The 24,010-nt window shown below is 37.8% G+C and overlaps 2 protein-coding genes and 1 long non-coding RNA gene across 16 annotated transcripts in view; 2 read left to right on the top strand and 1 right to left on the bottom strand.

Moving 5' to 3' along the window:
* Positions 1-13,793, top strand: part of LOC131435671 (serine/threonine-protein kinase N) — a 258,158-nt gene extending 244,365 nt beyond the window's left edge. For all 14 annotated transcript variants that reach the window (XM_058603806.1, XM_058603805.1, XM_058603804.1 and 11 more), the window contains 6 exons: positions 10,788-11,375; positions 11,443-11,632; positions 11,700-11,881; positions 11,954-12,061; positions 12,139-12,279; positions 12,351-13,793. In XM_058603806.1, the coding sequence (XP_058459789.1) occupies positions 10,788-11,375; positions 11,443-11,632; positions 11,700-11,881; positions 11,954-12,061; positions 12,139-12,279; positions 12,351-12,494 (1,353 nt within the window). In that variant the 3' untranslated portion in view covers positions 12,495-13,793. The remainder of the gene's footprint in view (positions 1-10,787; positions 11,376-11,442; positions 11,633-11,699; positions 11,882-11,953; positions 12,062-12,138; positions 12,280-12,350) is intronic.
* LOC131435682 (uncharacterized) lies at positions 13,786-15,565 on the bottom strand. Its single transcript, XR_009230525.1, has 2 exons — positions 15,201-15,565; positions 13,786-14,016 (listed from the first exon to the last, which is right to left on the bottom strand). It is a non-coding gene; the product is annotated as an uncharacterized LOC131435682 (long non-coding RNA).
* Positions 15,566-18,424: 2,859 nt separating this feature from the next.
* LOC131438305 (uncharacterized) lies at positions 18,425-19,649 on the top strand. The gene is made up of 3 exons (XM_058608211.1): positions 18,425-18,561; positions 18,732-18,813; positions 18,927-19,649. The coding sequence occupies exons 1-3, from the start codon at positions 18,532-18,534 to the stop codon at positions 19,265-19,267; spliced, it is 453 nt and encodes a 150-aa protein (XP_058464194.1). The 5' UTR covers positions 18,425-18,531; the 3' UTR covers positions 19,268-19,649.
* Positions 19,650-24,010: the final 4,361 nt, after the last annotated feature.

Below are 24,010 nucleotides of genomic sequence, written 5' to 3'. Positions count from 1 at the left end.
GTAAAAATATTACTGAGTTCGGTAAAGGAAATTAGGTGTGTACAAATTAATTCGGTAAGCATATTTTTACCGAAATCATTACCGAACGTTCGGCTGTTGAAATTTCGGTAAAAAAAAAGTACCGAGTTCTTTAACCCGGTCCCAACGTGACCATATGGTAACGCAAAAGGCAGGTCGACTTTTTAATGTTTATCTACTCACGAACGCAACCAAATGTGACAAATAAGGTATTTTAAGGTTGGCAACACTTGTATCTTTTCATTGATATATAACAAACGTCATTGTGTGTTCAACTGTAAGCCAGACAAGACGTTGATTTTTTTTTATTTTTTTTGAAAGTGAAAAAAATCGATTTTTTCCAACATGTCCAAGTAAGTTATGATATTTTTTGTATATTTATGATCAGAATTTGATAAATTATATACCAAACGATAGATATTGAAATATACTTTAAGTATAAAACATGTTTGGTGTAAATCTAAAATACTTTCGAAACGATATATTCTGTTAAAGTAATGCGTTACCATATGGTAACGTTGGGGCCTCTAGGGTCCGTGTTGAAGCGAACAAAAAAAAAAACATTTTACGTGCACTTTTTCGTACAAATGCTTGTATGTTCTTGTATTTGTTTACATTTCAAACAGAAAATTGTCATTGAAGAATGCTGTCGACTATTTAGAACAACTAATCGAAGAAGACGAAGATGAAGATTTTATGCGAGATATTGATTGTATTTACATTGAACCTCCCGAAAATGACGGCAATATTAGTGGTGAAGACGAAGCCAATGAAAATGAAGGAGGTACAATCGATGCATTGTCACACAATCAGTTGAATGCCTGTTGTGAGTTAGTTTTACGAAACGGTGTACACACTAAAACACTCAATATTGAAGAGCCACTAGAAAACGAAAGTGAAATTGTTGAATATGTTCTCGTTGATGTTATGAATGAATCAGCATACAATTTATCAAATGATCAACCATGTCAAATGATTGAGCATGTAATAATGGACGTTTCAAGTGAAGAAGATGAGCAAGAAATAGTAGTGGAAACTGTCCAATTGCCTGACATTGAGCCCTGGGTCAAACGATTGAGAAAAACTTCTTCCATTCCATCGAACGTTCCGTTGCCCCCCTCAAACAAAGACACAACTTTCACGTGGCGAAAACAAGGCGAAAGCGCTGCCATTCCAGTGTTTTCCTGAACCGAACTTCGACGATTGCCGTGATGTACAATCTCATGAGCTATTTGAACGATTTTTTGACGATGATTTGCTACAACATATTTGTGATTGCTCAGAACGATATTCCGTGCTGCATTTTCAGAAACCAGTCTCCATTACGGTTCCAGAGTTGCGTGCTTTCATCGGCATTCTATTGGTGACAGGATATAATACAGTTTCGAACATCAAAGCATACTGGAATAGCTCAGCTGATCTCCGCAATGAAATAATATTTCAGACGATGCGACGCAACAGATTCCAAGAAATACTTCGTGTGCTACATTTTGAGCCGGATTTGAATGCACCAAGAAATAACAAGGATAAATTTTGGAAGCTGCGTCCGATTATGGATCATTTAAAAGCGAACTTTCTGAAGAATTTGACGAAAGCATGATCGCTTATTACGGTAAACATGGCTGCAAACAATTCATAAAGGGCAAACCCATTCGTTTCGGTTATAAAGTTTGGTCTCTGTGCACACCGTCTGGTTATTTGGTAAATTTCGAAATTTATCAAGGATCAAACCCACGATCAAATCCGAAGTATGAAGAGAGATTTGGCAAAGCAACGGCACCACTTTTGTCCATGATTGACGATTCTTCGATAATTTGTTTACTGGTTTTCCATTGCTTGCTTATCTGAAAGCCAATGGCTACAATGCACAGTGGTTTGAATCGACAAAAACGTGAACTTAATTCTCTAGCTGCTAAACCGTTGATCCGATATACATAGTTTCTTTGGAGAACTCATTCACAAAAATATACCTCGTGATTTGATCACAATAAAAGATGTGCAAAGCCTACTACGATAAAAGTTCATTTCAACAACTTTATTCCCCTAAGAGATAGAAAAATTATGTCTTCTACAAAGTTTTAGAACTTCTAACGAGAAAAAACTTTGCCGAAGAAGCTAAAGGTCTAACGCATATAGTTTCGGATATATGAAGCATTTTCTTTTGAAACCACTTAAAATCAATTTTTTGTACATAACTTTTTTCGCAATTACTTTCAGTATCTACTATGTTCGAGACAATTGCTAAAAACGTAAAATTACACATTTTTGTTGAAGACTGTGCACGGTTTGGCTTTTTCCCTAAAAAGTTATTTAACATTTAAACTTTTATATACACTAACTTTAATTACTAATAGGAAGCAGGGTCGCAGACCAAAAGGCACATACATATACTTTTTGGAAAGCTTAAATCAAGTAAAATATAGTTACGAAGTGTGTAGCGTGGCCTTTTTAAATTGTGTGAATGAGACAACAAAATATAGAATGCTTTTTTGACCATTTTCTTAGGAAAAACGTACATTAAAAAAATTGTTTATCTTCATATCACGCGTTATTTGTGATATCGACCGAGTTACCTTTAGGCAAAAACTTTTGCAAGAAATTGCAGTCCAGGTATAAAAAATAGAGCCTTCGTTTTAACACTTTTTTTTACTAAAACGACTATTTTTGGTTTATTAAAAAGAGCTTTGCATGAAATGTTAAAACATTGGAATATAACGTATGTAACGTTGAACCACTCACGCATTTTATTGTAATATTATCATCGACCAAATGCTCCAGCATTTGTATTATCAACCAACTCTTTTGTGTTCTTAAAAATAATATGCAGCGTTGCTCTCACCAACACCAACAGTGCATATTTGGAGCAGAAATTTAATATAAAGTTACTTCACTGTGCTTCATTTTTCAATATACATTAAAAGTAATACTAAACGTCAATATAAATAAACGGTCACATTAATTGAAATTAATGTATTCCAATTTAGTTTTACATCGAGGATGGTTTTGAATCGAATTTTTTATTCAACTGATGTCCATTTCGTAGTACTAATTTAAACTATAGAAATCGTGTGAATTTCATTATTTTTTTCAGTGTATGGTTTAATTAATAAGAACGTATGTTTTTAGGCGTACTGGTAATGGTGTAAGATATCATCCATGAAATGAATTGGATTGGAATTAAAAGAACGGATAAGGAATATTCTATTAAAAGAATAAGTAAAACTTGTCGAAATTTAATGAGCACGTTAACATGCTTCTTTAGTTTGATCAATTGCACACAAGAATGCATCATGAAATTATATTCAATCATTACACCATTGCACCAAAGCTACAATAACGACCGATTCCAATGTTTTAACATTTCCTGCAGAGCTATTTTTAAATAACTAAAAATAGTCGTTTTCGTAAAAAAAAAAAGTGTTAAAACGAATGCTCTATTTTTTATACCTGGACTGCAATTTCTTGCAAAAGTTTTTGCCTAAAGGTAACTCGGTCGATATCACAAATAACGCGTGATATGAAGATAAACAATTTTTTTAATGTACGTTTTTCCTAAGAAAATGGTCAAAAAAGCACTCTATATTTTGTTCTCTCATTCACTCAATTTAAAAAGGCCACGCTACACACTTCGTATCTTTAGATTACTTCACTAAATTTTTGTTTGAGCTGTTAGTAGAATGTTGTCACTAATAGTACTGTTGTTGTACCGTTGAATTCCACTATGTTGTTTAACATAGTGGAATTCAACGGTACAACAACAGTACTATTAGTTTAGATTACTTGATTTAAACTTTCCAAAAAGTATATGTATGTGCCATTTGGTCTGCGACCCTGCTTCGTATTAGTAATTAAAGTTAGTGTATATAAAAGTTTAAATGTTAAATAACTTTTTAGGGAAAAAGCCAAACCGTGCACAGTCTTCAACAAAAATGTGTAATTTTACGTTTTTAGTAATTGTCTCGAACATAGTAGACACTGAAAGTAATTGCGAAAAAAGCTATGTACAAAAAATTGATTTTAAGTGGTTTCAAAAGAAAATGCTTCATATATCCGAAACTATATGCGTTAGACCTTTAGCTTCTTCGGCAAAGTTTTTTCTCGTTAGAAGTTCTAAAACTTTGTAGAAGACATCATTTTTCTATCTCTTAGGGGAACAAAGTTGTTGAAATGAACTTTTATCGTAGTAGGCTTTGCACATCTTTTATTGTGATCAAATCACGAGGTATATTTTTGTGAATGAGTTCTCCAAAGGAACTATGTATATCGGATCAACGGTTTAGCAGCTAGAGAATTAAGTTCACTTTTTTGTCGATTCAAACCACTGTGCAATGGCACAGGAACAATGCGAGGAAATCGGATCGTCGCAAGTTGCCCAGTCACAAGGAAAAAGGTATTAAAAAAACAACAACGTGGCACCATTGAAGCTGTCAGAATGCAGGAAACTGGCATTAAAGTGACACAATGGGTCGACAATTCCGTTGTCTCCGTTGGTTCGACGTGTTATGGATCTTTGCCTTCATCAAGCGCAATACGATATTCCAAACAAGTTGGAAGCAAAGTAAATATTATTCGACCATGCTCCGTAACGGAATATAACAAATACATGGCTGGTGTTGATCGTATGGTTAAAAATGTGAACAGCCATCGCATTGGTTATCATGGAAAAAAGTGGTGGGCTTCAATTTTCACTTGGTTAATCGATGTAGCTGTGAACAACGCTTGGCAATTGCAACGCGGCACTAAAAATTTAACACAGCTCGAATTCAAACGTGAAATCGCAATATTCTATTGCAAACATTATGGTTCACCTCCGATTCAAACTGGTCCACGAAAACAGCGACGTGAGGAAGACATCACCCGGAACCTTCGATTCGATGAGAAAAATCATTTCATCGGCCCAATCCTGACAAGACGACGATGCGCTGAAGACTTTTGCAAATCTTCTGTTCGCACAATTTGCAAGAAATGCAATGTTGGCCTTTGTGTGCCATGTTTCGCAGAATACCATACTCGTAGCACAGCGTTTGATCGGTCCCGTAGTGCCACACCACACGCTGGATAATTTGTTCCTTATTTTTTTTGTTTTTTTCCTATAAATACTTTAAAAATCATTTTTATGTAATTATGGCGGCGTCATATACATTCACAACATTGTATTGTACGCACCTCGAGGATAAAACACCTTGACGTCAGTCAAGTAGAAAACGTTACGCTCGCCGGATAGCAAGAAATCGCTCGAATAAAATTATTGATTTTATTGACTGTGAATATATTCGTTTTATTCTCTCCGTATCCGTGGCTCCCACATTGGTGACCCCAACGCGATTTTTTTTAATTCGTGAACCGGAATTACGTTTTTTGCAAAAAAACTGGTATTCCGTATAGAAAAATTCACGGTACGCCATTTTGTAAAAAATAAACATGGCTCAAGTTTCGGGATCCGGAGATCCCTTGGACGGATTGGACGTACCTTTTCCATCGTCACGAGATGCACACATTACCGCAGCAGTTTCCGTCAAATTACCGGAGTTCTGGAAAACGGATCCGCTCATGTGGTTTGCCCAGGTTGAGGCTCAATTTTCGCTTGCTGGGATTCAGAGCAACCTAACCAAATTTCACCACATAATAGCTAAGGTGGATCAGACAGTCTTGCGGCATATTTCCGATATAGTCGCAAATCCTCCTGCACAGGATAAGTATGTAACTGTAAAAAACCGTCTAATCTCCCGATTCGAGTTGTCGGCACAGGAAAAATTCGAAAAGCTACTTAATTCCTGTGATCTTGGTGATATGCGTCCGACTCACCTGCTAGCTAAAATGCAGGAGCTGGCTACAAATCTAAACGTAAACGACGAGTTAATGAAAATGTTGTTTATGCAACGGATGCCAACGAGCATACGTGCAGTTTTAGCGATTTGTGAGAATAAACTTGATCAGCTAGCGGAAATGGCTGATAAGATGGTCGACTCCTCTGGTCATCAGATAGCCATCGCATCTCTTCCTGCTGCTACTACGAATATACAAGATCTGGAAATCCAAATTGCTGCACTGTCCAGCGAAGTGCGACGATTGAGAACGGTGGAAAATGGAAATCGGTCCCGTTCTTCATCACGTCGCCGTAACGACCCACAGTCTTCGCAGGACATTTGTTGGTATCATCGTAAATTTCGAGAGGCCGCACAACAATGTCGATCTCCGTGCCGGTATTCGAAACCAAAAAACTAAAATCCTTCTCATCCCAAACGGCGGGGGTGGGAGCTAAAACGAACAGCAGCCGTCTAACTATTTTCGATCGGACAGCAAACAAACGATTTTTAATAGATACCGGATCAGATCTCTCAATAATTCCAGCTACAATGAAGGATAAAAAGGGAAATCGAAGTCAATGGGAACTGCACGCTGCAAACGGAACAATTATAAAAACGTTCGGACAGCGTTTCGTTACAACAGATATGGGTCTACGTCGTAGATTCTCATGGAATTTCATAGTCGCTGATGTAATTACACCTATAATAGGCGCGGATTTCCTGGCCCATTTTGGGATTGTTGTGGATCTGAAACGTCGCCGGCTCATCGACTCAATTACGAAATTGCACTCAATCGGCGGATTAGCAACTCCTACACTGTGCAATATAACAACCGTGGTAGGAAATCACCCATATAGAAATTTGTTGGAAGAGTTCCGTGAGGTTACACTACCGTCTACCCTGCGTTCCGAAGTTCAACATGACGTAACCCATCATATCCTTACAAAAGGGCCACCGTTGTCTTGTAAAAGTCGTCGACTTCCTCCAGATAAATTGAAAGCCGCTAAACAAGAATTCGAGACGATGTTAGAGCTTGGGATATGTCGTCATTCCAGCAGTTCCTGGGCAAGCGCACTGCACTGTGTGCCCAAAAAGAATGGTTGTTGGAGATTCGTTGGCGATTACAGACGTCTAAATGCTGTTACCGTACCGGACCGATACCCGGTACCGCATATCCATGACCTTCTTAACGCACTTCATGGTAAGTCTATTTTCACAACACTCGATTTGGAACGGGCCTACCATCAGATTCCTGTGGAGGAAATCGATATACCAAAAACCGCCGTGATTACACCATTCGGACTTTTCGAATTTACAAGAATGCAGTTCGGACTATGTAATGCATCGCAGACTTTCCAACGCTTCATGCATAAGATCCTCGGCGATCTCGATTTCGTCATTATTTTTGTGGACGACATTTGTATCGCCTCCGCTAACGAAGAACAGCACCGTTATCACATTCGGTGCGTGCTAGAGCGCCTTCACAAGCATGGATTGGTTATAAACCTCTCGAAGAGTCGATTTGCACAGCGCGAAGTGGAATTTCTCGGCTATCTCGTGAATCACGACGGAATTCGACCACTACCGGATAGAATACAAGCGCTCCAAAACTATAAGTTACCAACTACAGTCAAGGAGCTTCGCCGGTTTTTAGCTCTAATAAATGGTTATAAACGTTTTCTCCCGCACGCTACGGACCAACAAGCCCCCCTTCGCAATCTTATACAAGGAAACCGAAAAAATGACTCAAGAAAATTAGACTGGTGCGACAACGCTGAAAAGGCTTTCGTAAACTGCAAGCAAAGCATTGCGAATGCAACTCTTTTGCATTATCCTGATCCAACCAAACGTTTAAGTTTGATGGTAGATGCGTCGAATACTTCGGCCGGAGCAGTACTTCAGCAGTATAACGGCAGTCACTGGCATCCGCTGGGTTTTTTCTCACAGAAATTCTCCGAGGCTCAAACAAAATACTCAACGTTCGGGAGAGAATTAACCGCCATAAAATTAGCAGTACAATACTTTCGACACTTGCTGGAAGCTAGGAAATTCACAATTTTTACTGATCATCGACCACTGACCTACGCTTTGAGATCAGCAAAAAACGATTATTTACCGCACGAGGAGCGGTACCTCGGTTATATTTCTCAATTCACATCAGATATCCAGCATATTAGTGGTAGTAAAAACGAGATAGCAGACGCTCTATCTCGCGTAGCGACGATTTCCTTTCCGCAATCGCTGAATTTTGAGGAGTTAGCGACTGAACAAATCCATGATGCGGAATTAAAAAGATTATTGGCCTCTGACAGACCAACATCGATTAAGCTGGTTTTGAAAGCATTGCCAAGCACACAGACAGGGATTTATTGTGATGTATCGCTTAATGATCGGATTCGTCCGTACGTACCAGAAAAACTTCGCTTCAAGATCATGGAGATTTTACACACAGTCTCACATCCAGGCATTCGGGCTACCAGAAAGTTGATAAAAGAACGATTCGTCTGGCCATCTATTAACAAAGACATCAAGACGTATGTTCAGTCATGCGATAGGTGTCAACGATCAAAAATCAATCGACATACTTCATCACCTCTACAAGCCTTCAATATTCCTAAGACCAGATTTCAACATGTACATCTCGACCTTGTTGGTCCATTGACCTCATCGAACGGTAGGCGTTACGTCCTAACAATGATTGACAGATTTACCAGATGGCCTGAAGCGGTGCCATTGTGCGACATGACAGCGGAATCAGTTGCTCAAGCCCTTCTTAGCAGTTGGATTTCTCGGTTCGGCATTCCTGAAACTATTACGACGGATCAAGGACGACAGTTCGAGTCAGAGCTTTTTCGGGAGCTCAGCAATTTGCTAGGCATTAAACGAATCCGTACGACAGCTTATCATCCTCAAGCAAATGGAATGGTCGAGCGGTTCCATAGAACAATGAAAACAGCAATTATTTGTGTAGATTCAAAGCACTGGAGCACTAAACTTCCGTTGATTTTACTAGGACTCCGAACAGCGATCCGAGAGGATATGCAGTGTTCGTCTGCTGAAATGGTCTACGGTCAACCGCTGAAATTACCAGGAGAGTTCTTCGAAACGCAATCTGGAGAAGGAGTGGACCGCTCCGACTTCATTCGCTCTCTTAGGGAATCGATTCAACAACTAACACCGGTTGCCGGTAGCAACCATTCCAAGCCAAGAGTATTCATTCCGAAAGATCTAGCTACTTGTGAACATGTTTTTGTTCGCGTGGACTATGTCAAACGACCGCTCCAACCACCATACGATGGACCGTACCAGGTGGTAAATCGACACGGTAAATACTTCGACATTCTTGTTGGTGGAAAGGAGAAACGAATTTCGATCGACAGAATAAAGCCTGCATTCACATCAAGGGAGCATTCAGGAAGCCAGGTGAACGACGAGGCTCACACTAAAGTTACACCTTCGGGTCATCGGGTCCGATTTCTCGTGTAACTGAAGGGGACTATATGGCGGCGTCATATACATTCACAACATTGTATTGTACGCACCTCGAGGATAAAACACCTTGACGTCAGTCAAGTAGAAAACGTTACGCTCGCCGGATAGCAAGAAATCGCTCGAATAAAATTATTGATTTTATTGACTGTGAATATATTCGTTTTATTCTCTCCGTATCCGTGGCTCCCACATAATTAAAAAAATGCATTTTGATACTTTTCCCTTGATATACTTTATGATTTTTAATTGAGAAAAAAAAATTTGTTTACCTTGACACGGTCCCTAGAGGTCCCAACGTTACCGTATGGTAACGGTCGGAAAATTGCAGTAACTAGTTTTCCCGGACCGAAAAATTTGAACCAAACATTTTTTCGGAATCTACATCCTAAAATCTACAATCCCTGAAATTTTCATCGAAAAATTCGAAAAAAATAGTTCTGGGACCTACCGGGTTAATATATTTTAAGTGTGATGTCTATAAGTAAAAGATAGCTTTGAGGAGTTCTAATGTTTTGAAAACATGTGCACCTCAAACCATTCGATGAACCCCTCAAGATTTTTTTTTTCATTCGGTTAATCAAAATACACTTACTGAAAATTTTATTAATTGTTTGACTGATAGTTTTCACGACAATCAGTATTTACAGAAGTTCGGTAAATGAAAGACAATTTTACTATACGGACAGTATTATTTTTACTATAATCGGCGGCGATTATTCAGATTTATTTATTATTTGTTATTATTTGCATAATTTTTGTAAAACGAAATTCATGTACCGAAACATCGGTTATTTCTAACGATTACCGTAAGTTCTAGTTCTTTCGGTAGAACTATCCAGTTCTGAATGGTTCTTTGAAACGAACTGTTTTATCCCATCTCAAATCATTTGTTTATGAAGTAGGCTGGTAAGGTTTGAATTATTCCCACCTCATGCCTTCACTGTTTCAAATTGAATTGTCAATTTCGATTGGAGGACTGGTTTGATTCTGCATTTGTGAAATGACATTGAAATTTTGTTCTGATGTTCGAAAGTCTTCTTCACGCACGGCTCTGCTGTTATTTGAAAATAGAAAAACGTGTTCTGGTTAAGTTTTGGGGAAACTAATCAATTCGAGTAGAACTACATTCGCTTTAGTTCGAGTAGAAATAGGTAATTATAAACTTTCCACGGAAATCTAATTTGGATCGAACGTTTCATCCCAGAATTCGTTCCAAATATTTGTATTCTGCACGAAGTGCACGTATTTTTCTTTTGTTTATTTAAACTCAGACAAATTATTTGAGTATTCGTTTTATTGCTGCCTGAATCATTTGCTTGCATCAAAATCTATCGTTTTTAATTTTTCGTCCAGCTTCATTACGGTGTAACGCTCAATTATATGTGCCTAGGTAACATTACAACTGCCATTCCAAATCACCGAAACCACAGTCCACCAGAGTGCTAAAATTCTCCGATCATAAAATTCCAGATCATCCAACCGTTCGAACAACTGGCGGTATCGGGCAATGTCGTACCACTGCAACCACATCACCTCTCGCAAGGCCAACCGTCGGCGGCGATCGCCGCAGCAGCCCTTCAACAACAACAGCAGTACTACCAACAACAACTTTTACTGCAGCAGCAACACCAACAGCAACAGCAACAACAACAACAATCACATCACCATCCAACTCCTCCGCTGCCGCCGCCCCATCCGCATGATATGGCCGTTGCCGGACCAGCCGTGGTACCGAGCCGGCGGCAAGGACCGGCCCGGGCACTCCAGTATCGGGACAGTGCGTACGAAAGCCGCCGGCAATCACAGACCGGAACCCCGGGAATGCACATCGAAAGCTTCCAGCTGCTCAGTGTGCTTGGCCGGGGTCACTTCGGTAAGGTCATCCTGGCGCAGTACAAAAACACCGGCGAATACTTTGCTATCAAGGCCCTGAAGAAGGGTGACATCATCGCCCGGGACGAGGTGGAATCGTTGCTCAGCGAGAAGCGCATCTTCGAGGTGGCCAACACGATGCGGCACCCGTTCCTGGTGAATCTGTTCGCCTGCTTCCAGACTGAGGTGAGTGTTTTTTTTGCTAGTTTGTTTGTTTGTTTGTCAGCCGACTTACTTATTTTTTTTCCTGCAGCAACATGTCTGCTTCGTCATGGAATATGCCGCCGGTGGAGACCTGATGATGCACATCCATACGGACGTATTTTCCGAACCTCGGGCAGTGTTCTACGCCGCTTGTGTGGTGTTGGGTTTGCAGTATCTGCACGAGAGCAAGATCATCTATCGCGATCTGAAGCTCGACAATCTGCTGCTGGACACGGAAGGTAACGGATTTGTGCTTTTTGTTTTAGTTTTTTGCACCACTGTCAAGAATGTTTCTTCTTCATTTAGGCTACGTGAAAATTGCTGATTTTGGCTTGTGTAAGGAAGGTATGGGTTTCGGTGATCGAACCGGTACCTTCTGCGGTACGCCCGAGTTCTTAGCTCCCGAGGTGCTCACCGAGACTTCCTACACCCGCGCCGTCGATTGGTGGGGCTTAGGGGTGCTGATATTCGAGATGCTTGTAGGAGAAGTAAGTTCGACCGGAAACTGTTAGCTTCCGTTTAACGATAATATTTTTTTTTTCGTTTTCTACTAATTCCAGTCACCATTCCCCGGTGATGACGAGGAAGAAGTGTTCGACTCGATCGTCAATGATGAGGTCCGGTATCCGAGGTTCCTATCGCTGGAAGCGATAGCCATCATGAGAAGGGTAAGCAAGCTAACAAAACTATAGTATACTGAACTGCGGGCCATTTCTGATTCTCGACCGAAACCTTTTTCGAACAGCTACTTCGCAAGAATCCAGAACGACGCCTGGGATCTTCGGAACGGGACGCCGAGGACGTCAAACGACAAGCATTCTTCCGGAACATTGTCTGGGACGATCTATTGCTCAGGAAAGTGAAACCTCCGTTTGTGCCAACGATTGTGAGTCAATTGAACTAATAATAATGAATGGTGGTTCTCCTAATCATTAATTTCGTTCCATACATTCGTAGCGCTCACCGGAGGACGTGTCCAATTTTGACGAGGAATTCACGTCGGAGAAGCCACAGTTGACGCCACCAAAAGACCCCCGGGTCCTGACCGAGAACGAACAGACTTACTTCAAGGATTTTACCTACACGGCCGACTGGTGTTGACAGTGAATAGTGCTGTAGAAATGGTCTTCTTCCCTTCGTTCTTGGAGCGTTCTTTCCACATCCTCTCTAAACCAACCAATCGCTGTTTAAATTATTCACATTTTGGAACCGTGCGTATTTTGGGTAGAATTGCTTTATAAGGTTTTCCTTAGTTTTGACTAGTAGAGAAAAGAAAAAAAAGAAGCATGCAAGTATGCAACTGTTATAAAATTGTTAATATTACCTAGTTATCGAGGCAGGTTTGCTACAAAAAATTTTACAATTCTGTGTGATCTTTTCTTACATACGAAGAGAGAATTGATAAAAGCGCGTACGGTAATCGAAAAGTCTTCCGAGAGTTAATAAAGTTAAGACAAAAACACCTGAAAAATCACCGAAATCATGCATCATCATTCATAGTGTTGTAAATGTGCATTTTTTTTCATTATCTTTTTTTTTGTTGTAAGCGAATTCAATCTTAGCGATTATTATCACTAAAAAAACACACACATACGCATGCGGCCCAGCAAAAATGCTTACTAGCAACCGAAAAGTAATAATAAGGTGCCTTTTTTTTAAAAAACAAAAACTTGTTGACAATGTGCAGGAAACCGAGGCGAGAATAGGAACCACTGTAGCGACACGTAGTAGTACATTAGACATACTGAAATTAGTTGATAATGTTTTTCCCTTCCTACCGGATACTTTTTTTTGTGTATTATAGTTAAAACATGTTGACTTAATCAAACACACAAATACATTTTACGTTAGCCTTCCAGCAGGAATTAAAAAATATATCAATCACTCAGAGACAGCTATCGAAACGAAAGGAGTATCCCTGGAGAGTTCGTTTTACGCATTTTAGTTCTATCTTTATTTATACGAATAGGCAAACCAACCTTCCTCTGCTGGTACCATTCATCAGGTAAAACATGTTTTGTTCTCCAATCAATTTTTAGTAGACACTTACCGCTGTTTAGATTAATCGTCTTAGTTAAACACGTATATATTATAATTATTCCTAGCTTAGAAATCGCTACAGAATTTAGCGTTGTTAATTTCCAATGTTATATTTTACACCAACTACACACACACAAACAAACACATGCACCCACACAACCACGTGATTTTAACATATATGATCGGTTGAATGAAAAAAGAAAGGAAAAATATGGAGTATTAAAGATTGATGCGCAAGAAAAGCAACAACACCTGAATGCAAGTAGTAAATGTACTAATGATTGTTTATTGATTTAAAAAAACCAATTTATGCATTTTCGAGAATAACAAACAAATACACCAGAATCAGTACTAAAGTTACATTTTGTGTTTTATTTAAATCTATTCGCTCTTGTTAACACATAATATTATTGATGAACGCTGATGACACGATTAAATTCTATCCCTCCGGTGCGACGCCATTCCTTTTTCTTATCCCTCGGCTATGGATTTTCGAAAAACGGATGAAACAGAAAGGACTGCATTAGGGCAAAAAAAGACATACGAATTGCCACCTGCTAACCGAAAGCGATCGACGATTGTCCTGTGAAATAAAGAGAAAATAATACTTCTTTAATAGTTTCTGAATAATCAATCTTCACGAAGAATTACTGACAGTGACAAAAAAAAAAGGATTTTGGAGCAATGCCACTTAATGGCAAACTCAACTTTCCCTCGTAAGTTTGAAGCCATTTTGGAGCCTCAGAAGAAAACGACAGTAGACAATGTAACCTTTGGTGAAATTCATTCCGAATCGCCATTCGCTTTCTTTCTCAGAGTTAATTTTTTTTCACCAAGCGTGTTTGTCCGTATTCTAACGTTATTTAGAACGCGTCTTTCCTCAAGTACGAAATAATTTAGGTTTGCTTTCAATCGAAAATGTCATAGAATTTACTGTCGTCATTGAAACGTACTAAACAAGCACATGCATAAGATATGCTAATTAAATTTGAAAACATAACTGAATCAGTTCGTTACGTGATTGAATTCATTTTTTCCTAACAAATTGATCTGAACTAATGATATTATTTTATGAAATGGGATATTTGAAACTGACTATACTGCCCATAGTCGCATATGAGTTATGTGGATTTTCGTCATTTTTAAGTTAGCATGACTAATAAAGTCTATTCGTGCTATACTTCCAGGAATTGCAATAGTTGTGGGTTTGAGTAGTATGTGAAAAAAAAAAATCAACGCTTGTTTGTCCCAATATGCAAAGTACATGCGGAAAACAATATTGTAAAATTCCGGATAATTCTAATGAGTTTGCTCTCGATATAGTAATAATTCTGGTTTTATTCCACGGATTTTTTTTAAATAACCAACGTTTGTTTGGAAATTTCCTGCAAGGATTCGTAGTGTCAGTAGAATCATAGCACCAGCCATGCACTGGTACTGTACATTCTGAATCGGCTGCGAAGTCTGTTGAAACAGAAGGTCAAATTCCACTACAGGAATGTAATACCAGCTTTGCTTTGCTTTTTGTTTGGAGCAACCATATTCTAGTTTAAAACAAGAATATTTTGTTTGAATCTTCGATATCTCGGCTCGGAAGCAATGGGCAACAAAAATCGTTTTGTAAAATTGATATATACTACACTTTTTAAATGAGTTTTAAGTGAAGCTTTGTTCCATCGAAAATGGTCTTGAAAAAATACGATTTTCCATTTCACACCTCTCGAGCAAAATCAATTAACGCGAAAAAAAAACTTTGAAGAAACTTACCTCGGAATAACGCTGTGGTTTATTCACTATTTTACCGGAAAGACAACTCAGGCTCAACCATCAGCAATGGCGTCGTGAAGAAAAGTAAATGACGTTTTCTTACTTTCTGCTGTAACGTACAGAGATGCCAGGTAGAAATTTCAAATATCTTCAGACATGGTTGCAGAAGTCTTTGAATCTAAAAAATGTCTGCGGATTTTCGTTCCTTTATAAAATATGATACAGAGAACTGCAACAAAAATGTCTTCAGCACTCCAACACTCATATATCTGTCATCATTGATGACCAAATTATGGATGATGACAAATGGTATATTGATTGTCATATAAAAACGCGATATATTTTTGTGAGTTCTGCTTTTTCAAATCCAGTCCAAATCGCTATATCTGGCATCCATACCATTGAATGTATACTTGCGTTACAAGCGTTACCTACACGAAACCAGAAAATCACAGCCCGGTAGCAAGGATACGGCACTCAAGCAAAAGCTATCGTAGCCAGAGATGCCATTTATACAGATTTATCTGTATTACACAGATTTTTAAATACGCATACAGATTTAATACAGAGTACAGATATTATACAGATTTTCTAAATTTTATACAGATTTCACAAAAAGAGAGAAAGAAAAAATTAACCTGAGCTATCTATTAGTTTCTATTTATTCGCGTTTCGTCTTCGGCTTGTCAGTGCTTAAAGCAGTTCAAACTGAACTGCCATCTCGCGCCTGGCAGATCAATCTATACTTAGCTAAGCATACGTAAAGTTGGCACTATTTATGCAATCCTCAAATGATATTGTACAAAGGCTATATTATTTCTGACGTCTCAGGCGTAAACGAGTGACGGCTTAATACTGGCCGTCGCAAAATGTTAACATTTAGGGATTTTGTTGGTTTGTGCAAAAAGCACATATTTTGTTTCTATTTTCTCGCGTCAGTGCTTAAGGCAGTTCACAGTTTCTGCACAAACCAACAAAAACTCCTAAATGTATCTATTAGTATTTGATTGCAGTGATGAGATAAAAATTTATCAATCAACGGACTACATGTATAATTTGAAATCAATTTGAACTGATATTAAAGGAAGTCATGGCATCATGAAACTTTGTCAGACTGAGAGTTGTATGACCTGAACTTATGAAATCAACATTTTCAAATTATTAAATTTCGTCGATGAATTGTAAGCTCGGCAATGACTTACGAAGACGTGAAGAATGAATGCTCTTTAAATCTTTTATTCTTCAATTATAGCCTATTGGAATAACATCTTCTAGCATTATTTTATTGTAGAAAATTCATTTTATTAGTGAATACAGATAAATACAGATTATTCCGCAAAGCAATACAGATTTTTTAAGAAAATATCTGGCATCTCTGATCATAGCCAACATCTGCGGCATTTGGTGGGCAATCAGAGCGCTCAGAGTATGGTAAACAAACATTCGAGCATTTCAAATAGAGTAAAATCTTAGTTTCCTTACCGTAGGAATGATATTCTGATCGATAATTTGATGGGGAAGTGCGATAAAGGGTACTGAATAAACAAGTAGTTTCTAATATCCAATTTTTTAGCCATTCTTCTTCATTGTTTTGGTTTTTGCAGAATGGTCCTGGCCACAGTTACATGACGTCATAGCAGGAGGCTGGAAAATCATCAAACCCCAGTCGAGCCGCATTGGCTCGATCATCAGCCCGATTATCGGACCGACTGAGCATGATATAGGCCCGATTGTAGCGCTGCCAACCTGAAAAAGCATTACGCTTACATTATGTATTGCTAGCGCAAAAGAATTAAGAAATACCAAACAAGGCATTATCGAGCCGACGTCACCCCGATAATGTGACGTAAGGTCATGCGCCTCTCCGGGCCAGAAAACCCCGAAGCTGGGAATTAAACCCCGTGCAATACCCGTTCCCGTCGTCGTGCTTTTCGCTTTGATATCTAGTAACTCATTTGCACTACACACGTAAAAAAAACCCTGTGATTTTACATCTTATTAGATGCACATAAATGGAGTGTCACAGTTCACGCAAATTTACGTGGAAAAACATTTAATATGGGGCCGCATGAATAAAATGTAGTAAAGTCTGTATCTTCTCAAAAACAAAGTCCACAGAGTATAACGCAGTTTGGTATGAATAAAAAAAAAACAAGTGCGAACATGTAGTTAATGCTACTTTCGGATTTGAACATTTACTGCATGTCAGCGAATCACAATGTAATCGTAATTCTTGTTCGAAACGCAATCAAAAGCTTCCGTGCATGATCCGTCCGATATTCAAATTTACTGGAACAGTATGTACTCCCCTCTAAGAAATCAACGTCAAACGGAAGTCCTCCATACCACTATTGAACTATTTTCAATATGAGGAGCTGAAGACGCGTTGGACTAGTTTTACTGAAGAATTTTGGAAGTTTCTATCTATTATGCTAAATAAACACTATTTAGCAGTAATATAATACTGCTTCGAGTAGAAAAACAACTCATTTTTTTAGAAGAAGAAAACACTAAATTGTCACGTTACGTCGTTATTCAGTATGCCATTGAAAAAACGCGTAACCTCCAACAAAATCTAATCGCTTTCTCATCAAGCATTTTTCCAGTACACTGAATACAAAGCAATTAGGAGCACAGAGAACAGATATCCAAGTAGAGATTTCAATGCGTGTTAAAAATTGAACGTTGTTTGGCAAAGTGATTATCAACTAACAATTCGCCTCTGTGTTAAGAGTTTCATAAGACTAAGGCATATCAATCAATTAAAATCAATTCCATTAAAAGGTAGAGAATTCCAGAAACAGTCTTTTGATCTTCTTAATTGCTATCTATGAATGGTTTAATTATTCGCTTTCGCACCGAAGCCCAATGTCTTTTCTGAAGTCCCGTAGGAAACGAATAGCCGAATGAATTGGTTCAAATTGAACTGTATAAATTTTTGCATTAGGCAGTTAAATTTGAACTCCTCTGCACTGACGAGTCGAAGGCGAAACGAAAAGGATTAAGGAATTTGTCAAGAAAAATCACGTGAATTGATAAAATAAAAGGTATCATCACACTACTTTGTGGATAGAGCTTCTTTTCATATAAAACCATAATGTTGTTCCTCCATTTTTTGGTTTGATAAATAACCAATGATTTTGTTTTTGAGAAACTGATTTTTTCACGTGTTGAGTAGTTAAAAGTTGTATACAACCTATTATGCAATATATGTTGTAACGCATGTAACACCACGTGGATGTCAAAATATCTAAACTAGAGCTCTTAATGCTACATAAAACCAACTACACATGTTTTATACAATCAAATTGTTTTGGATACGGCACAAATAATGGATTCCTCTGTAGCAACCTTCCAAATCGTAAGTGATCACTAAATTTGAATAAAATTGAAAAATAAACAAACCCGTCGCCACCGAAACCCAGGGCATGTAACGGCTTGTGATAGTAGATTTGTAAGGTCGTGGTATTGAGAACTCGTGTTGCAACGGAAAGATTCGAAATGCAATTTTGCTATAATCTTTATTTGCAGTTAGCCGATATACGTCAACTCGGATGCAACAACGAAAGCCTGTGTGCAGCGGCCTATCGGCTTTATCTATACTTATGTGAAGGTATTCGATTCATTTATCAATTTTAATAATAAAATTCAGAACGTGGATTTACGAAGGCATCCAAGATTCATTTTTAATAACGTCGAATGATAATCGCTTTCTCTATTCCTCAGAACGCTATCTGTGGGACGTTCAGTACCATTACTCAAAACAGCTGGACGTAATCTATCTGACAGCACGTAGACACAAGGACTACCCTAAAACGGATGTCTACATTCCGGTGCCTTCTTTTTCGGCCCTTTCTATGATTGACATAGAGAGATATCAAGCGGAGTTGGCAATTCCAGGTACGGACAACCACCGATGCATTGTACTGGCCTTCTGCGATCCCAGTTCATCGGTGTTACTGTATCGGATGACCGATACCATGATGTCCCTAGCCGATAAACCAATGTCCAAGAATAAGTTGATCAAACAAAAAGAAGAGGCACAATGTAGTAGTAAACCTGATTGAAAATGAACAAAAAGCTTTTCATTTCGTTGTAAATTATCACCTCGATGCTGTATTTCGACCGAAGCGAAATATTTCGATCGAATGTGGAATTTCCATTCTTTATGTCGATCGAGTGAGGTTTTTGTATACAAATTTAGATTGAAATATAGAATACAAGTTTATTATCCGATCGAACCTCAAAATATCGGTATTAAGATAAATGAAGATAAGTTAAATGTACTGAAAGATTATCAAATTATTTTTATTAGGTTTTGCACAGTAACTGGTTTCGTTATTACATTTTCTGGTCGACTGAAATATTATTCACGAAAGCATGAGCAAAATCAGAAAGGCATTCATTTGAGGGAACTAATGGCAGAACGCAAAAAAATTCGATACTCTTCCCAACCGATCTCCATATTTAAAACTTGAAATTGTACGAGATAGCTTGCCATTGAGAAGAATCTTCTAAAAGAAAAAAAACCTTTGTGTATCTTGTAAAATAGAAATTCTAGTTATTTTGAACAAACTAAACCTTAAAAAAGATGTTTTCGAACATTTACTTGAAGATAGTTACAAAGTTTCTCACTTGATTAGAAAATTTCATATGCTTATCCTGTGCTATTAGAGATGATAATATCATTTCTGCAGACAACAGAATTCGAAGAAACTTCTGAGGTGAGTCGAGAGCGTTATATAAAATTAATAATTATATGAATATAGCAATCATACGAATCTACCCTTATCGTCCTCTTGGATTTGTTTGTGAAATAATTATTTATGAACAAGACAGAAACATTAGTAGATAAAAAACAGTTTACGTAGCCGTACAATTTTTGAATTGTACAAAATAAATTTACTGCTTCAAAAGGGGATTTTACGAAATAATAATAAGATTTGTGTGGCGTATTCCATGTTCAACTGGTTCAGTAATCCACGAAATTCAGGGTTTTCGAAATCAGTGATGCTTTTATTTTTTCGAGTATATAAATTCGAAGGGCATTTCAGGAAAAAAGCGCAAAATAGTAGTAAACTTCTGCAAATAATTTCCTCTTTCAACCCGATTTAGTACACCGAATGATCAAATAATGAAATTCGGTGGCATCGAAAGCATTTGAAATAACGAGTGTTTTTAGGAGGTTTGTTTTTTCAATAGAATTGTCTGAAAGTTGTTTTGACAGTGTAATGTGATGTCACTACTCAGTATTGTTTTGAAAATCATCATGAATAGGTTAACTCCAGAACAATGCATTCAAATCGTGAAAATTCATTTTCAAAAACAGTGTTCAATTAAAACTGTTTATAGCGCAAAATTCTCTTCAGTGTTGAGGCGCATTTTTGGTTGAATGGATACGTCGTCAAGCAAAATTGCCGTATTTGGAACAAAGATAATCAACACGCCGTTTAAAACATCTTTTCAAATGAGGAAGAACGACGCGTGAATGGAAACCGATACAGAACCATGATCAATGAATTTTTGTTGTCACATATTCAAGATATATATGTGTACACACTTAAATTTTATTGCTGAATCTTGGAAAAAATGCCGAAAATCGCAAAGAGTGCTCGGGAATCATCTCGGCAAAATGTATAATTACTGAGAATCTCCGCAATCCTAAATTTGTTAACTGTCAATTATTGCCGAGTTTGTCAGCAACATTTTTGCTGTAAGCGCGGAAAAGGCGATCAGGGCTGAATCATGAATTGCCGAGTCATCAGTAATAGAACATACATAGGATTTTTCTTTATTGTTAAATGAAATGAATATCAGAAAAGCTTAAGATGGGGAGAGCGGATGAATTATTAATGTTTATCTTAATTCAGCATACACAAAACATGACGGCTAAAGACCATTATTTCTAATGCTTTACCGAGATATCAGAATTTCGGGAAAGAACATGTGTGCTTCTGAAAAATCAGTAAAATGTCATATTGCCGATGTATTTCGGCATTTCAATATGCCGAGCTCGAGAATCTGTTTTAAGCACAGACTAACAGACAGGACACTCAAATTAGATTCTTTAACCATATAAACGGTCATTTAGAATATTCCTTTATTTGGGACAGTACTCACATGTGTCATGATGGCACCACGTTACCCTATCAAAAACATTCTGTCTGTCATCTAGGCTGTGTTTATTTTTTTCATTTATCAACCGAGTTGCCACTCATACAGAATTACTTGTAATGTATTGATTTGTATACCTCCATGCGAATTTCATGCAGGATACAGATTAATTACATATTGCCAAAACTATATACAGAATTGTGCCTACTTCTCATCCTACAACGCAATACAAAATCGAACCCGTTTTGTTACAATATTTACTTGCTTCTGGTCTGCCGTCACTTAATTTCGGGTGAAAATTACCAACACAATCAAAAATAGTCTAGATGAACAACGTTGAGTAAAATAAATGTTTACCTTCCAACATCGCTGAAAAAGTTAAATATATTATCAACGTAATCCAAAAATTTATTGTGACGATTCATTTTCAAACCGCAACCCTGCAAGCAGCTGATCGGTGTTGACAAACGAGGGGAAACCAACTAGAAAAAAAAACTTTTACGTAACACAAGGGGTGTACAGATAGTAAATAGTTCGCGCAGTACAATATAGGTGGAACTAGTGCATAACGAAAAATTATTTTTATAAGAATTTACTCATACTGTAATGTCTGTTAGTCTGTGTTTTAAGTGTGTATGAAATGAGGTTTCAACAGGACGATGGCACTTGTCATACTGCGTCCGATTCGATCGACTCAGATTGAAATTAAACGACAAAGAAAAGCTGAGATGTACTACTGTGGGCAAAAAAAAATAGTAAGACTTTGTTAATAATTCCAAAGTAATCCCACCTGGCCCCAATATACTTGTGTCAACGTTTTTTCCCAATCCTCGAAACAATTTTTACGATCAATTTCCGGAATCCAAGCGCGTAGCGATTCACATTTGATGTCTTCAATTGACTCAAAACGGTTTCTTCGGAACGGTCGTTTGACTTTGCTGAATAACTAGAACTCACGCGGAGCTAAATCAGGCGAATACGGTGGTTGCAAAACGATAATGGTTGAATTTTTTGCGAAAAAATGACGAAGATTCGTCAGTCCATAATTTCGAACTTTTTTTACGAATAGCTTCGGGCAAATGACGCCCAACACTCCAATAGTATTTCTTGTTGACAGTTTGGCCGGTCGGAAGGAATTCGGAGTGCATCACATCTCGATAATCAAAGAAAACTGTCAGCATTACCGTTCTGGACGTGGTTCGTCTTCAACGCGTTCTCGACCTTCTTTGCAAATCTTGTCCCATTAAAAAACACTTGCGCGCGACATACAATTATCATCGAATATCTTTTTCAACATTCTGAACGTTTCGGTATAAGGAATTTGATCCCGCACACAAAATTTCATGGAACTTCTTTGTTAAATAATTTCAATCATTGTAAAAATCGCCGATTGCACTTTTAAAACTTCAGAAAGACTGACGTACACTAATATATATTTTGACGTGATACTTGGCACTGGTGTCACTGACAGTCATACCAATCTAGAAAAAAAATTTCGACGAATAAGGTTTCCGCGCAAAATATAATTCAAAAGTCTTACCTTTTGTCGTGAATACGACTTACTTTACTATGGGGCGTCTTTTCAAAATTTACCCTTTGAGAGAGTGATAAGTTTTTGATCGTGAATATCTCTTGTTGTATCTAACGAATCAACATAATTTTTGCTACATGCCATCGGAAATATGATCACAATTCTATGATCAAATTTTCAGTTGTGTGACATAATCTCAAATAATTCAAAATTAAACTTTTCTTAAATGTTTGGTATAAACGAGTATCAAAGAGGACAATTCATAAGGCGCATTTGCCTTTCTCGTATTTTGAAAGCTCATAGCTCAGTGATCTGTGAAAAGATTTATTTAATCTAACTACCAATAGAATCGAAATTTTTCAACTTAAACGTGTATAGCAACAGCATTGAAGCCAATCAGAACGCGATCTGAGGAAGAGAAAAAAATATCTGCTGCTGTACAACAAATCGTACGAGGAAAATGTTCCGAACAGTGCTTAATATCGTAGTGAGTTCCACAATTCGGTCCTTCTGAAAGGCAGGAATGAATCCCGTGCAGCATCCGGACAGTTTCTTTCAATGAAATGCAAATTCAAAATGAAATAATCGACATTAAAATTCTATATGCTGCTATTTTTATAGCCGTTATAACCGCCAATTAGTGGAGAAGCTACAAACGAAATCACGTAAAAAGAAACATCTTAACAAAAATTGGATCAGTTTGGATTCTATCGCCACTGCGAGCAGATGTATTGTGTGTCGTTTGCAAAGCTAGTTACGCTTCCGACAAGAGCGATTACATCACAGCTGCCAGTTGTTTGCATTGGTGAAAAAACAACGAAAAGAGAACGTTCTAATGGCTCTAAAAGTTTTCTAAAGAACTATTAGGATTTCTTGCTCGAAAATCTAAGGTAAATATTCTCAGTTTAGTGCAAGTCCAGAACAGTTTGATTCGATTTGTGCACTTTTCGCTGTGTGAAATTCATAGTAATCGAGATAAAGTGAAGCCTTATTCGTTTTTGCGAAAAATGTGAAAAAGGGGAATGCTTGCATAATTCATACAATTGATCAACTAATTGATATTCGGAAGTGTTAAGGAACATGTCAGTTGTTTTCGTATTCACGACATCTAGTTATGTCTCTTTCTTGGATTTAAATTTTAGAAAGGCCTTTAACCCCTGTTGCG

This window comes from Malaya genurostris, chromosome 3 (genome assembly GCF_030247185.1).
Source record: "Malaya genurostris strain Urasoe2022 chromosome 3, Malgen_1.1, whole genome shotgun sequence".
Classification (NCBI taxonomy): Eukaryota; Metazoa; Arthropoda; class Insecta; order Diptera; family Culicidae; genus Malaya; species Malaya genurostris.
The sequence above is the reverse complement of the archived record's forward strand: the minus strand, read 5'-3'. Positions and strand labels throughout refer to the sequence as shown.

Coding starts and splice junctions, on each gene's coding strand:
- LOC131438305 (XM_058608211.1), top strand. CDS start 18,532: ATGGATTCCTCTGTAGCAACCTTCCAAATC. Junction 18,562..18,731: donor CTGTAGCAACCTTCCAAATC/GTAAGTGATCAC, acceptor CTTTATTTGCAG/TTAGCCGATATACGTCAACT. Junction 18,814..18,926: donor TTATCTATACTTATGTGAAG/GTATTCGATTCA, acceptor TCTATTCCTCAG/AACGCTATCTGTGGGACGTT.